Source organism: Tripterygium wilfordii, chromosome 19 (genome assembly GCF_013401445.1).
Source record: "Tripterygium wilfordii isolate XIE 37 chromosome 19, ASM1340144v1, whole genome shotgun sequence".
In the NCBI taxonomy this organism is placed as follows: domain Eukaryota; kingdom Viridiplantae; phylum Streptophyta; class Magnoliopsida; order Celastrales; family Celastraceae; genus Tripterygium; species Tripterygium wilfordii.
In genome coordinates this window covers 13,773,893-13,791,821 of record NC_052250.1, presented here as the reverse complement: position 1 = coordinate 13,791,821, position 17,929 = coordinate 13,773,893, and the positions used below count along the sequence as shown (strand labels likewise).

The following is a 17,929-nucleotide window of genomic DNA, read 5'->3' as shown; positions in this document are numbered from 1 at the left end:
GTGCATGCTCATTAAACTAGGCCCGAGTGCTGGCCCATTAAACTTGGCCCAAGTACAGGCCCACCTATCCTGGGACCATGGTAGATCCATTTGCTTGGCCCAAAGGCAGGATTATTTGACCGGGCCCAAGTCCAGGCCCATTTATTCTGGGCCAGAAGCCAACCCCAAGCAAGCCCAAATATTCTGCATCGAAGGCCAGCCCATTTGCCTTGGGCCAAACGTCAACCTATTTTAGTTGAAAATTTCTTTACTTGGGCTGTGGACCAAATATTTAGTTCCAACTTATTTTGTTCCAATGCCCAATCTACAGGTTATGGGCCGAATGCTTTGGGTTTCACTTTATTTGGTACCTAATCTTATTGCCAACCTGCCCAACCCGTTACAAGTAAAAGCCAATCAAAATCCATTTAAGTTGGGCCGACGGCTTATAAAAAAGTAAAAGCCAAACAAATATAGCATATTAATCTCATGCCAATAACAAACGCAAAAACCCTGAAAGGAACAATTAATAAGATAACTAAACTGCACGGAATCAGCCACACGGATCTAGCACCCACTCTGTTGTGGAGTGAAGGACCTAAAAAAGAGGTAAGCTTGGAGGGAATCGGACGTACATCCACTGCCTCTCATACACCGCCAAATGATTCCACCCAATATCCTCGAGATAACTGATCTTCAATTCATAGAGCTTCTTTTTGGGAGGCTCCCTATCATCTTGAAGCAAGTCATTCAACACCTGAGCCAGTATAACAAAGTTTAAATAGTGTTTATTTATCAAGCAAACAATTTCCACATAGTATATGTTTTGAAATCTTTTTTAAGCAACAATGAATGAAGTGAAAAAAGCTGAATAACCAGAGTTGCACAAGGATATGAGCATTCATCAGACAATACCCTAAGTTGGGGTCCACTATGTCAATGTGGACTAAAATCAACCTTCTTGATCATGAACAAGTTTCTGATACTTCACAAGTTGGAAGTCTATTGTGACAGAATTGGGCACATACAAGTTCAGTTTGTAGAAAGATCCTTCATCTTTCAGGTTAAAAGGATGGATAACTAAGAAGACATATACGAAGGGATGAATAAAATTCTCCACTTGGTTAACGAGAGTCATAACTCATTAGAAAATTATGAATTCAGTTTCGCCAATCACCCAGAACAATTTGTTTATATGCCAAGAATAAGTAAACATTAAACCTACAGCACCTCTTACCCAATTCCTTAACAGCTTAACCGCATGGTATGCATGCCTTCAAATCCTTAGGAACCATTTTTTCAAAAAAGAATCCTTGGGACTTCAATCACGGCAACATTCAAGTCCTTCACGCATTAATAAGAAGAAGAAAAAAAAACTACCTATTCAAAAGAAAATCCACAAACTTGACCCTATACTAGGATTCATCAAGCCACTACACACCTCTTAGTAATAAGACGACAGTATATATGTAGATTATGCGCTTGAATAACTGATCTTCTCATGAGAAGTTGCCAAATTCTAACACAAAATGGTTTGATCGCACTCCAAAAACATAAACAAGAAAGAAAAGGAAAAAAAAAATGCTTTGAACAACAAAGTTGATAATAATTCCAAGACTAATATGGTTGGACAAGGGACGTAAAAGAAACACACCTTTAACGCAGTCCCAACACTTCCACGCCGTTTCTCATGTAGCACTAAGAGCATACCATATCTAGAGGACTTTATATCAACCCATTTCCTCAGCTCATTGAAAGTTTCCTCAAACAAATCCTGCCTAACGGCGTCATCTGCCGATTCATCAGTCTTGTCCATGGCCTCTGTGCCTTCAGTTTCAGCCACCGTTGAAGCTTTATCACCCTGCTAGGATTAAAAGATGACAATATTAAAAAGGTCAAAAACATCATGCTCAATTTACTGTCCCAGCTCATGGAAAATTTTGAGTAACACAGAAAGTAAACCAGTGACAGACCTGTTAAACACAAACTTCCAGTAATAAAAAAACTAGGGTCGAAATGTAACACAAAAGGATGATACATATGCCAAACATGGCCATGTGCATAGATAAGAAAAAAAAGAAAACAGTAATGCAAAAGTGCTACATTATATTCTGGTAATACTCTCTGTAATTTGCCAAACATGATGCTTGGGAAGTTGTCAATGGCAACTTAAAATATAGCCAAATACATTTAAATTTCTTGAAAAGGACTAATGGGAAATTAGCTTCAAACCGCAACTTCGGGTAACAGTTCCACAAGTATGTGAAAAGAAAAGAGTAAGACCACATCATGACATAAATCTGTTCTGGATCCTAGACTCCGCCTCCACTGTATGTGGCCTTTGCATGCTAGTTGATATTATTAACTCTTCATGGATCTAAAATGTTGCTTCCCCATCATGAGGTAATCTTATTTTCCTATTGCAAATACATTTGTTAAGATTAGTTACTTTGCCATTCAACCCTAAGTTAACTTGTCGGGTTTGGGTGTTTCACATTATTTGTACATATTCTAACACTCCCCCTCACGCATGGACTGAACAATCTGACGGCTCAACACACGCACAACAAATGATGCCTAACACTAGGGCTACTCTCACACAATACTCACACTTGGGCAACAACAAACACACAACAAAGGCCCACACTTGGGGCAACAACAAATGGGGTTTAAATTGCGGAAACTAAGGTTTGAACCTAAGACCTCCCCCTCCAATACCATGTTAAGATTAGTTAATTTGTCATTCATCCCAATAAATTAACTTATTTGGTTGGGGCATTTCACGTCATTTATACATATTCTAACAACATTATATTGCCAATTCTCATGATAACTGGCATCAAATCTTAGCAAAGGCTTGTGAAAAACACATCCCCTTTATCTTCCATAACAATATTGAGAGAAACTTAAGACAACAATTTTAAGACAATGAAAGCAAATCGCCACACGCCCACACCTTTAAAGTTTCAATCTCAGCCAGTGCTAGTCCTTGCTGGTACAATGCCTCAGCCAACTGATCCCTAAGAGTCTCCATCTTTTTCTTAGTTTTCTACAGAAGACACAGCAAAGGTACATGTAAGTAGACTCCAAAGTCCAAACTCATCAAATTTGGTGAGATACCACAACATGAATTTAAAATTAGTCGGACATGCAACAAAAAAAAGTAGAAAGCAATCATATACCAGCAGACAATTAGAAGCAAGGGAGGGGGGGAACTGAAAAGGGAGCAGATATCATCATGACGAAATTCAAAAACACGTTAGTTCAAAGTTCAATAGAAAGTAATGCCCAATATTAGAGAGAGACCAGGGACAGATATACAAACCTCAGCCGCCTCATCTTCTGGATCACTTTTAAAGGAGAAGAACTTAGCGAGCTCAACTCTGTCAATACTTTCAACAACCTTGTTTGCTGCATCTACAACCTACAAAATTGCGTTCACAAGTGCAAGTAAAATCCCTTCTTTGAACCAAAAGTGAGCACCTCCATAAAAGCGTGATGCGATTGTCCAATTCAGTATATCAGGAAATCTAAGCACCATATTTATTTGATGGAATAGAAAAGTAACTTGAATATTGATCCTCTCAGTGAGGAGTAAAGTTGGGAGAAAATACACTGTTAACCTTTTTAGAGTCGAAAAAAGAAAATTACAGTCAAATTGGCTGATTCCTAAGACCAATTTCAAACTAAGACAAGATCAAGCATAACCCCCTCTTATAAGTATGTAGATATCTAAATAAGAATTATCATATCTAGGACAGTTTCATTCTTTATCCTCTCCATTCCAACTAGTAGAAGCATAGAATGGCCAAATTCAAAAACCCAAACGATATCCAACACAAGAAGCAACCTATATGCCCTCTCACCTCAATATAGTGAATTTTATAAATAGACAAAGTTAACTTACCTCTTCATCATGCCGAATTTTATCTTCAACATTATTCCGAGAAAGCAATCCTTCCAATATCTTAGCAAGCAATGGAGTGTATTTTGGGTATTCGGTCTGTAAAAAACAAATAATACATCAGTTAAAAGCCTGAGAGATAAAAAAACAAAAAAATAAAAAGCTGTAGATATTTTATCAGACAGCAGAGGAAAGATTTCAGAGTGAATATAAAGATCCAAATCATAGGCATGCATTCAAAATTCCGTTGTCATGGAAGAAAATTCACATAAATACGCCATTTATTTTGCATGGTTTATATATACATTATACACGAACATATAGAGGCCAAACCACCTTTGGGATCAAATCTACAAAAACCTTAGTGAGGAGTTGAATCCTCATCCTACTTGAACAATAAGAAAAAGAGTTTCAGAAACCATATCAAATAATTGAAAAAGAGAGAGAGAGAAAGAAATTCCTTTCCACAGTAGTAAGAGAGAACCTAAATAGTAGTATATGTATGATTGTCATAGAAATCAATGGTAAAATGAATTTCACCTTAAGAGAAAGAGATAACTTCTTCCATTCAGAGCGTTCTTCATCAGAGTCTTGTTTCAAGCTTGCAAGAACTTTAATCTTTGCATCTCGAACCTGACAAGTGTTACAGTCATTAAGTAGTTGTAGACCTATAAGTGGCAACTAAAAATGTCGGCATCTAAAAGTCCTCTGAATAAAAGTGGCATTCAAAGGAAAATCAGCATACGGAAAATGAGGGACTTAAACAGAGACAAAAAATTGCAAACTTTCAAAAGCTATTACTAATTTACTAGGCTAACTGCAGGCTGCAGCATACATGCTCTGTAGAATAGACAATGGGCCACATGGTAGCATGAAGAAAAATGATTAAACTGCAGCCACCAAAAGCTTCAAAGAGTATATTTAATAGAAAGCAGTTACCGAAGGACTATCACCCTAGTCAATGTCATTTATACTCAAACAATTGAAAGCAATCTTTGAAGGCCTCCAGAACCACAACTTGAACTTTTTCTGCGGTTCCCCGAGTACAACGCGTCCCCGACATAAAAATAACTTTCTTTTAAAAAGAAGTACTAAGCTGGACTTTGTACCTTGAAACATAAAAGTCCCATGACAGTACGATACAAGTACAAAGTCATACTCAAGTAGCAACATACATGCCAGCTTTATGTGAAATGGAACAGGATACGTAGGATTTGGCATGCATTTCATTCTAAATTTCAAATCAATACCAATAAATGGAATATAGCATTTGGCATTACATAACATCATTTAAGTTCAAAATGTACATACGTTCTTGATCCATCAAATATTTGTGCACCATATATTCATACACAAAGGAATCTAGAATGGCATATGAAGGCCCACAAAACATGGAGAAAACCATCATTCCACTGTACCTCTTCTTCTAAACGTTCCAACACTGGTTTAGAGCAATCTAGAGAATAATCTTTCCCCTTCTCCTCATCAAGCTGTCAAACAAGTAGAAAGATACATTAAGCGACTTCAACCAGTAAACTGAAAATACAATAATAAAAAAGAAAGCAAAGTGTTGGAAGAATACTAGATCAGCTGATGTCTAAGTAAGGACAAATATGCTGTCATCTCAGCTCAGGTTGACTAATGAAAGAACCAGAAAAACAAGGCATCATAATTTACAACCTTGTTTGGTGGCACTATGTAAGAAACTTTATAAGAAACAGGGTTCTTGGTTGGATTCTTCCCATCTCCCTGGCCAGGAACTGAATGCCTTTCGTAGGAGATTGCCCCCACCAATAAAGATCCTTGCGGAGAGTTCTGCATGAATTTTTATATAATGTAATTTAATCTTCTGCTCTAACTACACTAGAGAAAGAGAGAGGGAGGAGGGGGGTGTGGAAGGAGAGGGTTAGGGAGTAAGATGCATGTAACAGAATGTTAATACCTTAGGAAGCTTGTCCTTCGTTGGCGGACCCAAATAAATTGCCTCTTTCTTTCTACCACATAGTATCTTGAGTTAAATATGTGTACTTGTGTAGTAGACAAAAAGAACTAAACAGGAAACATAAACAAATTGTTCTGTGACAAAACATACCCTGGGATTAAAATTGAGGAATTATAAGTACCAATACCCATCACAGGGCCATCCGGTTGAGAGAAAAAGTTCAAGCGAATGACATCCTGGATTAAGAAGAAAACAATATAGCACTTACAGATTTTGTTCCTTTTTGTTACAGTGCAGACACACTAAATGCTTAATTAACCAAGGACAAAACAAAATTAAACCAGTCAATCTTTAGCAAAAGAAAATGTGTATAGTTGTTGAGGACTCCTCAACTGTGAATACTTCATCTATAAACTAAATATTAAACCATCAAGAATAAGGTACCTTTTCCTCTAATTTTCTTTCAATGAACAAGACCAGTTGCTTCAATTTCTCCAAATGTTGCACATTGTCATGCCTGAAACATGGTAATTATCTTGAGAGGAAGAAGCTCAAGATCAAAGCATCAGGTATTAAATATACCGTCACATTGTCGAATAACATTATTGTCACCAACACCAATTTATATAACAATCTCATATAACAACTGCTTCAGAAGTTCTTCTGACATGGAGCATCAACTTTTTGAGGCATAAATAATCTAGAATATTGAACTACCAGGCAAATATAGACTGTCAGTATATTTTGAAATGAATTCAATAGATTTGCAAGCAAGTCTTTGGTATAAAAGTCATACCTTAGATATAGTTGTAAATTATATTCGCCTTTGGGAAGTTTTGAAGACTTCGGATAAACATCACCCATGGCAAAAACACGCTATAATTGGAAAAAAAGTCATAAAAAAAGGTAAATCAGATCACAATATTAAAAAGAAACAAAACAAATATATTTCAACAAAAGCCTTTGCGGGAAAAATCTATAAAAAAAATTACATTTTTTTGCCAAATACAGGCTAGTCATATGAATATAAGGTTCACCATTTCAGTACACAACTATCTTCATGTACAAGTAAGAAAATTTAAATTTTTAGATAGATGGTCACCCAAATATTCCGCATAGGATAAAAATTACTTGGAAGAAGTGGAATATTAATTTAATGATTTGTGTGACCAAATACCCGTGAACTAAAACAACAAATCCCATAGGTCTATAACTACCGCAATCATGTATTGCTAAAAAATGTTGGGTTCTAAAGAGACAGCATTGCTCAACAATAGAGTGTAACAGAAAATGAGTACACTGGATGTGCCACAAGCCCACAACACAGGGAATCACAAATTCAGAAATAAGCTGTTGTGATTGAAATAAGATGAGAAAATTATTTAAGGTGTTTGCACATGCACAAAATGAGGTTGGTGTTCCAGTGAAAATTTGTGAAAATTCAAGTAGATATGCTAAAGAGAAAAGAAGGGCCGAAAAAGATGAGCAGAAATGTTCAGGAATGGTGCGACATCATAGAATTAGCGGATAGGATAGTTTTAGACTGAATTGCAGGAGGAAAAATCCACATAATGGACTTATGTGGCCAAACCCAAAATATTCCAGACTAAGGCTTTGATGACGATTTGATTGATTGCTACTGTAGTACAATTCAAGCAATGGCTAAAGGGCATTTACCGATTTACGGCAAAAATAGTAGTCAAATATCTGTTTCCAACTTCCAAAGAAAGAATAGTACGAAATATAAATTTAAACGTCAAAGTACCTTATTAGTGTCGTAAATCATATAAAACTGAGACTCAAATTTAGTATCATATATGCGATTATTCAGCAAGGGAATGTAAGGCTTCACTTCAGCACCATCTTCCAATTTGAACTTGTAACTGGAAACAGCATTAAATGATAAGAGAAGTTCAAATGAAATAAATTAAAGCGGCAGTACAAATAACACATAACATACATTAATGTGAGTGCAAGTATCTGTTTTCCTGAAGGTAGCTTGTCACGATTTGTTGTTAGAGTGGTAAGTTTAGCATCAACAGGACGATATGGAACTCTAATCTGAAGAGTGAAACAGTCAAAAAGTGCCGCACTAACAGAGTATAGGATATAAATGACTCAAAAGTTTGGGCTGGTCTCCAATACTTTTACAAGTACTTTACCTTATTTAGCATAGCAGAAGGGGAAAGTTTCTCAGATGCCAGTAGCGCCTCAGCATCAATTCTTATGGGTGCTTCACTTCCATCAAGCAGGACTTCTTCTTTATTGACATCGATCCCATGAAATACGATCTAATAATTTACAAAAATATATTAGTTAGAAGGTGTTCCCCGCAACTGGAAGTCACTTAGTCTCGCCATACCATATAACTATGATACCAAAAAAAATCACACAATTATGAAAGTTTTAAGGAAAATTCTGAATATTAACCACAAATTTCAATATTTTCTCTAGAAATGAGGAAATTGAAATAAAATAAAACCCAACAAAAGAAACTTTCCAAAGTCTGATATAAGCTTTCTTACCTCAAAATCTACAATAGTTGTTTCGTGACTTCCTATGCCACTTGACCAAAACTGAGCAATAGCTAACTCCATTGTCTGCCCACTCACCACAGGAAAGGAAAAGCTTTTGGCAGCAGGAGAAGAAAATGTCACAACGCTCTCCCATTTGATAGGCCTTCGCAAGGGACATATCTGCACATTGCAAGCATGTCACAACAGGAGTGAACAATCTAATTAGATTATTGCATGCTGTACCTGAACTGTGTCAACAAAAAATCGACGAGCTGTATCAAACTCCAACGTTCGCATGGTTGCCTCCACCCATTTAGCACCAAGTGGCACATCAATATATCTCCTTTCCACGTGACCTATTCAGGCAGCATGTCCGTGAAATAATATGGTAATCAGTTATTAACAATGCTGGCAGGTCATTAAAGACTGCGGTTCAACTGCGCTGCTACTTGCAAGAAATGAGAAAGACATTGTAAAATGCAATGAGATTTAAGCACTATGCTGCTCCATAGTGACATCTGACAGCACTAAGGCATCATTTATCTTACAGATCACGAATTCCAGAAAGTAGAAAAACCAATATCGCAGAGGTAAAAATCATTATTTGAACTGTAATTGGATGTCAGAAAAAGAATGACCTGGTAGAAATGACATCCTCGAAAACAAAACCACCGGAGGCCGATTTTTCACAGCCATAGCCTTTGTTATAGTAACCGGAACTCTAAAAAGTGGGCCACGCCATGGTGCTTTGCAATCAGTTCCATAGACCTCATAATAGTGTAGGCCATCACAAAGTTGGGTAGGATCCACCACTATACTGAAAGATAGAAAAATGACCATGTCAACCAAAGGACCAACCTTATAAACTCACTAGTCAATCGAAGGCTAAAAAAGTCTCTGAGATCTTTTTTTTGAATGGCAAACTAGGATCATTTATTAGCAACCTTATAAACAGACACTTCCCTAATGTAGGAGCAACACAAAAAGAGCGCTGGAATGTTATCAATCTTGAGATACAAAGACCAAGGGAAACGAAGCTTACCAATTAGGCTTGAAAGAATTTGGGTATTTCACTATATATTGATTGTTACAGAAAACACGTACATGTAAAAGTAAATTTCCATATTATTTATGTTTACCATAGTAAAGTAATATTATTAGTATAATTTATGTACGCTTCAAATATCATATAAGTTTTATAATCTGCATCCTATGTCTGCATAATATATTATGTTAAGATTAATTATTTTGCCATTCAACCCAATAAATTAACTTGTTGGGTTGGCGCATTTCACATAATTTATAGTTTTATACATATTCTAACACTCCTCTTCACGTGTAGGCTGGGTAATCTGACAGCCCAACACGTGCACAACAAACGAGGACAAACACTAAGGCTACCTCACACAAGGCCCTTCTTTGGGGCAACAACAAACACACACACACACAAAGGCCCACACTTAGAGCAACAACAAATGGGATTTTAAATTACAGAATCTAAGGTTTGAACCCAAGACCTCCCGCTCCGATAACATGTTAAGATTAATTAGTTTTGTCATTCAACTCAATAAGTCAACTTGTTGAGTTGGGGCATTTCACATCATTTATACATATTCTAACATATCAAAATGGCATTAAGACTTGTTTTTGGCATAACTATGCAGATTTAACTGAAGCAGTTCTAATAAAAGCTTGAAGTAGTTTATACATGCTAAGATCAATCCAAAACCCTTTAAATTTTGAAGAAGCTTGCTCGAACTCTTTATCAAGGAAATTAGCCAAGCTTGTATTTTTGCTAGCATAAGTGGATTGCTCCAACAATATAGAGCAAAAATACAGAAGCAGGTCAACATGCTAGATTCACCTAGCATACAAGAGCAAAATTGTGACCATGTTGATGTCCTAGCATTGTGATCAACATAGATGATGGAACAGTAACCACCTTATCAGCTCTATATATGAAGAGAGAAACTTTGGAAAGCCGCATTACAAATAAGAGGTGCGATAGATAGTCTGAAAAATAAAAATATATAATTGAATAGTAGGCACAGCAAAGGAAATAATAACGAACTTGAAACTACGCCCATTATGGGTAAGAAGGAGATAATCAGGAGTCCTCACAACAGCCTTTTCAGTAGAATGCAACTCAATACACTCCTCAAAGGGGACCAGGTCCTCTAAATTGCTAGCACCTTCATGAAATTTTGGTTCAACTTGCACTGTCCACTGTAAGAAATTTTATTTTAGAGCACGAGATCCCATTAAAATATGAACATCGAATAAAAAAATTGCTACAGTAAATACATATTCTATACTACAAGTGCCAGCATTTCAATAACCATATCAATGCAATTATTACATTCCTAGAGCAATGCAAGAAACTACTTTGCTCTGAAACTTCCTCCAAAACACTACTACCTATGTAACTGCTTCAACTAATTAGCGTCCACAACAAACTACCCTACTATAGATGATTATGACATCTTGGAAAATATATATCAGAGAATTCACACTACTAACTATAATTAGTACACTTTTCCTCATCACAAGAACCCACAATATCAGAAAGGCAGAAGCATGATGTGAGAGTCCAGTTGAAATACTCGAAACCAACCAAGTCGCACACCATTTTGCAGACATAAATCACCCAGCCAACACACTTCTATATTACTCCTTAAAAGTGAAAGCCTCTACCTAATATATCTGTTTTTGCGACATGTACATTTTGAGTATCTAATTGTTTGGCATGTGTCCCTAAGTCAACTAAGAAAAAAATTTAAGTAACTATGGTAAGAGTGAGAATCCTAATTTAATTAAAATACAGTTTTTAATGCTATCAAAAATTTTTGATCATTTTTCTCTTTGTTTATCTTGATTCTTCTAATTTAAATAATTAAATTATTTGCAAGTGTTTAACTATTTGATATTTGTACTTTTTGAGTGCTAGTTATTTGACACATGGACAAAACAAGTTAAGGATAACTAATTAAATAAGATAAGTTTAATTTATGAAAATAACTAAATATATTGTTCATACTTGAAATTTTTAAACTCTTCGTAGGAATATTTGGAAATAGCTATTTGATGTTTTTTAATTAAAAATTATTGAAAATCAAATTATTTGGCACAATAATGATGTGGTACTTAATATTTTTTCAATTAAAAAATTGAAAATCAAATTTTTTGGTATAATAATCCTGTGTATTGCACGGACTAACACCAAGTTTTTAATAAAACATAAAATAACAAGGGGGTAAAACATTATAAAGGCATCAAAGATTCCTTTTAGAGTTCACACAATACAGAAAAGTTGTGGCATTACAAGTTGAATCTGTAGACTATTCAGGCATCAGAGCTAGCAGTATGCTACAAGTCTCCGTCGGTTGAGGATCTAATGAAGAGGGAAAATAGTAAAAAAAAACTAAAAATACATAAAACAAGGAAAACAAACATGAGATTAGGAAATGCAATCGCCTAAACGACAAAAGATTTTCATGCCAAATTAGAACATACCAAACTCCTATTCAAAATAAATGATGTAAAATAAACTGACAACAGCAAAACAATGTGAACAATTACCTTCTATGAAAATTTTATCATGATCAAAAACTAAAATGAGACATTGAGAAAGATGACAAGTGGTTCATAAAAAACTTCAATGCACCTAAAAAGTTAGAAAAATCACTAATAGCTTACCTCACTGCACTTTTGGCAGGAACTAGCCTCCCTTAGATAGATGCCTCTTGATGTGGGAGCTGCAATCAAGAAGGTAATCATAGACAGCAATGCAGATTGTTATTTCCTTCATTAACATGAACCAAACTCGATTAAAAGCCTCAATCACTAATGTAAGTAGATGGATACGCTCCTCACATCAATTGTGGAGTCAGAAATTCTAGGGTGCCTCAGAAATTAGGTCCAGTAGCTTTTTGGGTGTAAATATCAGTGAATGCATAGTTTCAAGATCCTTATACTAACATCCAGATCTTACCGCTAACAAGAGGATGCACACAAATTTAACAGCCATCTAGCAACAAGAACTTACATGGTTTTCCAGATTGAGTGATCGTTATTTGATAGCAAACACATGGAACATTTCGGGACTGCTTTATATATTCATATGCCCTGTCATGCAATCAAATTTTCTGAAAAGTTTAAATTCAGAAGTTCAATACAGCTTTTCCAATCACTAAGGAATCAGACTCTAAGGCACAGTATCTAACTTGTCAACTTGCATGAGCCCATTTCCAGTGGATAGCTTCTCTTCTGGCAAACCAGATACCGGAACAGAGGTATTCTCAAGAGCTTTCCTTACAGAATATGGGCTCACAGAAATGCTCTCAGCCTGCACAGAAGTATTTATAGAGGAAGCTGGGCCAGATGAATATAGTGATGCCTATTATGCGGTAAGGAAGAACAAGATTTTCAAAACTAGCAATAATTGAACCTTCATTGCACTAATCAGTAAAGCAGTTCCCCCACAAGCAGATGGAGATGCCATTGATGTTCCATTCATGAGCATGCGCCGTTGAAGAGTCCATGTAGGGACAGGAGCAATTGCACCACCAGGAGCACTTACAGAGACTCCAAGATCTCCATCAGTTGTGGGACCTCGGCTGGACCTGCATCCCGTTCCAACTCATAACACATAATTAGATGCAACTGAAAACAAATGTAGAAGGTACAATTACTCATATCTCAAGATTCAGTAAAAGCAAGCTTATATACCAAGTGTATTCGAGCCCTTGAGAAGGGGGTTCAACAACAGAATGAGCACCAGCAGCCATTGCTGGAGAGACATAAGCACCAACACCAATAATACTTGAAGTGGTACCACCAGGTGCACCAACAGTGCTTAATGCTGGTCCACTATTTCCAGCACTACTCACAAATACAATCCTGTGCTTGTTCACCACCTGAGATGATCAGTTGTAACATTCGAGCATATTAGATAGCATCAGAGACCATCTGTGGCATATAAAAAATACAGAAGGAACATCAAGGTTTCAAAAACAAACCTCATTAACAAGGTCAACAAATCGGCCATAATCTGGTAGTAAAGTAGGTTCCCCATAACTCATGTTGATAAGATCACACTTATGCTGTCACAAGAAGAATGGAGGAACGTCATTTAAATGTAATAGATAGCAAACAATGTGCATAGTATCAAGGAAATCCATACAATAATTTTTTAAGTTTACGTAAGCAGTCTGGGAGATAATAAACCACATTCCACATGTGCAACGCATGCATTGTATATCAGATATCATTTTAAACAAATTAGTCATCACGTACCTCCACAGCAGCTATCAATGCCCGTGTCAAGCCAGTACCTGTTTCCATTGAACCCAGTCGCGAGTCTCCAATCTTGCACGATATTAATTGAGCTCCAGGTGCTACTCCATTCAACAATGGTTCCTTATAATCACCAAAGTTAATAGTCAAAACTTTTCAGTTGAAAGAATGGATGGCATTCAAGCGTTCGTAACTTAAACAACGTTACCTTTGGATGGAAAGCAGCAGCAATTCCAGCAACATGGGTCGCATGAGGCGAGCTATCTGTCACTATACTTAAGACATTTCCCCCATCATACACATTAACAACGAACGTACATGCGTCTAACTTGCTAAACATGCCAAACTTCCGTTCTATCCTGTAAGTACAGTAAACAAGGTCATCCACAAGTCTAATCATAACCAAAAATAAAATCCATCACATATTATAAAGGAGAAATAAGCAGCTAATGAATGCATACTCTGTTATATCCATCATAATATACATTGTATATCAAGCACTAAACTGGAACACTTGATGTTTGACATATCGGGATTTGTGGAAAAAAAACTTTAAGCTGATCAAGCATAAGTTAATTGCCTGTAGTTAAACAAGGAATCCAATCCAATCAAGGGCCTTCTTCTATCTTGCCATTATGTTTATAAACAATGAAGCTGCACAAATGATAAACTAAATAATATACCAAATCTTTTAAGGATTCAAGCATAGATGCAGATGGTTAATGGCATTAACATGATCTGCTAGTCAAAACATGAGTGGAGAAAAAAATTTCAACCCACATTAGCAAATCAATAGCAACTACACACCTATAATTTGTCATCGGTACAAAATTAGCAAGTCTCCCACATTCAAGGTCATCTTCAAGGCTCTGCGTGTCAAGAGCAACTCTCCAGACTTCTCCATCGTACCAGACAACAGCATCAATGACCGGACCTTTGTCATCATAGCTCTAAAATTTGGAACATTATCACTCTTGAGACAATAGAAGAACCAAAGGAAAGAAATAAGTAAGTTCAAACACAGGACTCACATCAGAATGCTTCCGTAATATGTCAATTCTGTTCTGGAGATCTTCACGGATTCTTTTCAAATTCATATCATCCACTTTGGGGTGTTTCTAAAACAAAAGATTCATATAATAAGCAACGTAAAGATAATAACAGTACATGTCATACAATCAATAAATGTGTAATTTGCAAACAAGAGAGTAGCCTTCCTTGTCCCTGGATGATAAACGCCCCCACTCTAGAAAAACTAAAATGCATCTCAATGAGTAAAAAAAAACATGGGAACAGCTAGACAACTTTTCTGGGAAGAAACATTTTAGATAACCTGATTGAATTCATCAAGATGCTTCACAGCCTTAGCAATTTCCTCTTGGTTTCTCTCATCCCACTTCTTTTTTCTTTCTTCCTGTCATGGAAGAGATATAGGAGAACAAGAGCAAAATGCAAGTCTTGAGAAATATAGACCTGAAGCGGCAACTAAATAAACATATATCGCAAAAGCAACACAAAAATGTTTACCTTCAAACGTGATGTCAATGTGTCAGTAAAAAGCTCATACACCAATTTGGAGCCCACATGCCATTCCCCGGAAGGGTTTTTCCATGAAGAATTGACAGTTAAAGAAGCCCCTATGATGAATTTTTTCATTAGAACCATTGACTGATAAGGGGAAAAGACTTGCTCAAGTTCGAGTAGAGCATGTTACAGAAAATATATGGAAATTGCATAAAGTAGGAGCAATCTACTATGGCATGTATAGATTGTAAACACAGCACTCATACTTAGGTTTGATCTAGAATTTATTGCAACCTTCAATTCTCAACAATTCAACAGAAAAGGAATGGAAGAACACAAACAATTGATGCAGGTATTGATATAAATAAACAATAGACAGGATCTATAACTCTAACCTGAAGCTCCACGAATACAACCATCTGCATCAATCTTAACTACCTTCGATGTATCAATATCTCCACTCCCAGTGCTGCAAAATAGAAATTTATCAATATCATCCTAGGAAAAAAAATGCTTAAAACACAACTTTTGTACTTAAGTTTACCAGTCAAGAACATCTAGGATTTTTGGCTTCCCATCTGAGGTAACTTGTAATCCATCCACGGAAGGGTCAACACCAGAATCTACAAATAAACACACAATGTGGCTTCAGAAATACATAACATAAATAAATCAGTAGAACCAAGGAAATAAGAACTTCCCAGAACCAAATTCTAATAAGCATCTGTGTAATTGGGATATTAAAGTAACATTGAGATGAAAAAATGGAATCAAAAGCACTTCTGGCATTGAGGCAGGAACTAGAGAGACGTCCGATTGCTCAAAATATTTTCTAAAGTAGCTGGGCAGCACCAAATCAGTATCACAAATAGTGCAGATAACTTAAACACAATTTACTAAGAATATTTGCTGATCTTGTGAACATGTGGTAGAATTGCTGAGGTGCAATCTAGAGGTCACAGGTTTAATTCCTGATAACAGCCTCTGCGTATATAGCGCCTGTCAAGAGCCGTACGCAAGGGTTGTTTACCTATAGTAAACTTCAGATTGTCCAAGACAAACAAGCTCTCTTTCTATTCGTTTTACTTTGAGTTTAATTTATTAAGCAAGCAAAAGAGCTTAGTAAGGCAAAACCAAACCAAATGATCTATCATGAGTAAACCCCATGCTTCAAGAAGGCAATGCCCCTGTTCATTCGAGAACATAAACACTTCCAAGTCAGCCTAATATCTGCATAGTAAGTCACCAAGACCTCGTAAATTCAAAGGACTAAAACCAAACAAGACATTAGAATACTTTTACTTGCCTTGACTTCATAGGTAACTAAAGAGGAAAGGCACACGTAAAACATTTTCTAGCGTAAATTCAAGTTTCATTAATTTTCTTTCGTGGCAAACCAAGCTAGAACTAGGTTTTAAGACTCATTCGATCCCCTGTACAATTACGATGGCCAAGGCAACTTCACCATACGCATCGACGCAAAATCGCCACGGACAGATCCTAAATTTCCCCTTACTGACACGACTTTCCCGCAGACCAAACAGGGGAAACCAAGCATAAAGCAATCTACACACCTGAAATTCAAATTTCTTTCGCAAAAATAATGAAATCAAAAAGGATTGATGAATGGATACCGAATATGGCAATAACAACTCCTCGACCATCGAACTCAGGATGAGCTTCGATGAATCGGTCAGCGCCAATCTCCTTCTTCGGCATCAAAGAAGCCAAGAAAGTCGACTCGTTCAGCTTGAAATTACGGAGAGCGCCATTCTCGTCAGAAGCGTTACCACCACCGGAAATAGTATCGAATGAAGAGCTAGGCATGGCCCTAATTCCACTCCAACCAGTATAATGACTTGCACTGGTCCACTCCCTCGGTCTTCTCGATTTTCCTCTGTAGAACCTTTTAGGAATTATGAGATTCGATGAAAGAGCGTGATGACAGCGCAATAAATGTGATGACGACGGTGCTTTATAAGTCCAAAAGTTTCCTTGAGCCATTAGGATTTGTTGCATTTCTTTATGATAAGGGTAGTTTAGTAATTAAACTATAGCTGCGTCCTGCTCTGGCGGTGCTGGCGGCAATGGTTGCGAAAGCAAACAGGTTTTTCGGGGTTGGGTTGCCACTTGCCAACTGTTGACGGGCTTTTCGGGGCGGGAGTGGCTTTTGGAGGATGTGGTTTGGATAAGGGTAGTTTAGTAATTAAACTATAGCTGCTTCCTGCTCTGGCGGTGCTGGCGGCAATGGTTGCGAAAGCAAACAGGTTTTTCGGGGTTGGGTTGCCACTTGCCAACTGTTGACGGGCTTTTCGGGGCGGGAGTGGCTTTTGGAGGATGTGGTTTGGATGACGATTCTCGTTCGGCTGGGTTTGTCCCTATATACAAATGAAATGACATCCAGGTCCTTTAATTTGTCCGTTCACAAAAATTACTGCTTCGGTAGTATCGAAATCGTCCAGAAATGGTTACATAGGTGACCAAAATGAAACTTGAACAATTTTGGATCATCAAAAATTATATTAATCCGCCGGAGTACCAATCTCCAACTGCTTCTGCAATGGTCTGTAAAACCCTAAGGGTGAACATGGGTTGGATTGGGTCGAGGTTAAGGGAGATACTTCATCCGATCTACATAGAGTCGGGTGAGGTTTTCTTCAACCCTTAACACCAATCTCATTTAAAGATAGATTGGGTATTTGGGTTGGGTCTAGTTATCCGCCATTTTAGTTTAAAATTTTTCTTAAAATTTTCCACCTAAATAATTAT

The 17,929-nt window shown here is 36.9% G+C and overlaps 1 protein-coding gene across 1 annotated transcript; it reads right to left on the bottom strand.

Annotated features, from left to right (window-relative positions):
- Positions 1–270: 270 nt before the first annotated feature.
- On the bottom strand, positions 271–17,179 carry LOC119985179 (tripeptidyl-peptidase 2). Its single transcript, XM_038829384.1, has 34 exons — positions 16,795–17,179; positions 15,705–15,783; positions 15,556–15,629; positions 15,164–15,273; positions 14,970–15,050; positions 14,668–14,754; positions 14,444–14,586; positions 13,845–13,995; positions 13,637–13,759; positions 13,360–13,443; positions 13,070–13,257; positions 12,789–12,963; positions 12,565–12,686; positions 12,387–12,466; positions 12,038–12,096; positions 10,413–10,567; positions 8,980–9,158; positions 8,585–8,697; positions 8,351–8,521; positions 7,988–8,116; positions 7,786–7,886; positions 7,591–7,708; positions 6,622–6,701; positions 6,270–6,342; positions 5,976–6,061; positions 5,826–5,877; positions 5,564–5,698; positions 5,302–5,373; positions 4,424–4,516; positions 3,887–3,982; positions 3,305–3,403; positions 2,936–3,028; positions 1,634–1,840; positions 271–736 (listed from the first exon to the last, which is right to left on the bottom strand). Exons 1-34 carry the CDS (start codon positions 17,177–17,179, stop codon positions 578–580), a joined length of 4,152 nt encoding a protein of 1,383 aa, XP_038685312.1. The 3' UTR covers positions 271–577.
- Between the last annotated feature and the right edge of the window lie 750 nt (positions 17,180–17,929).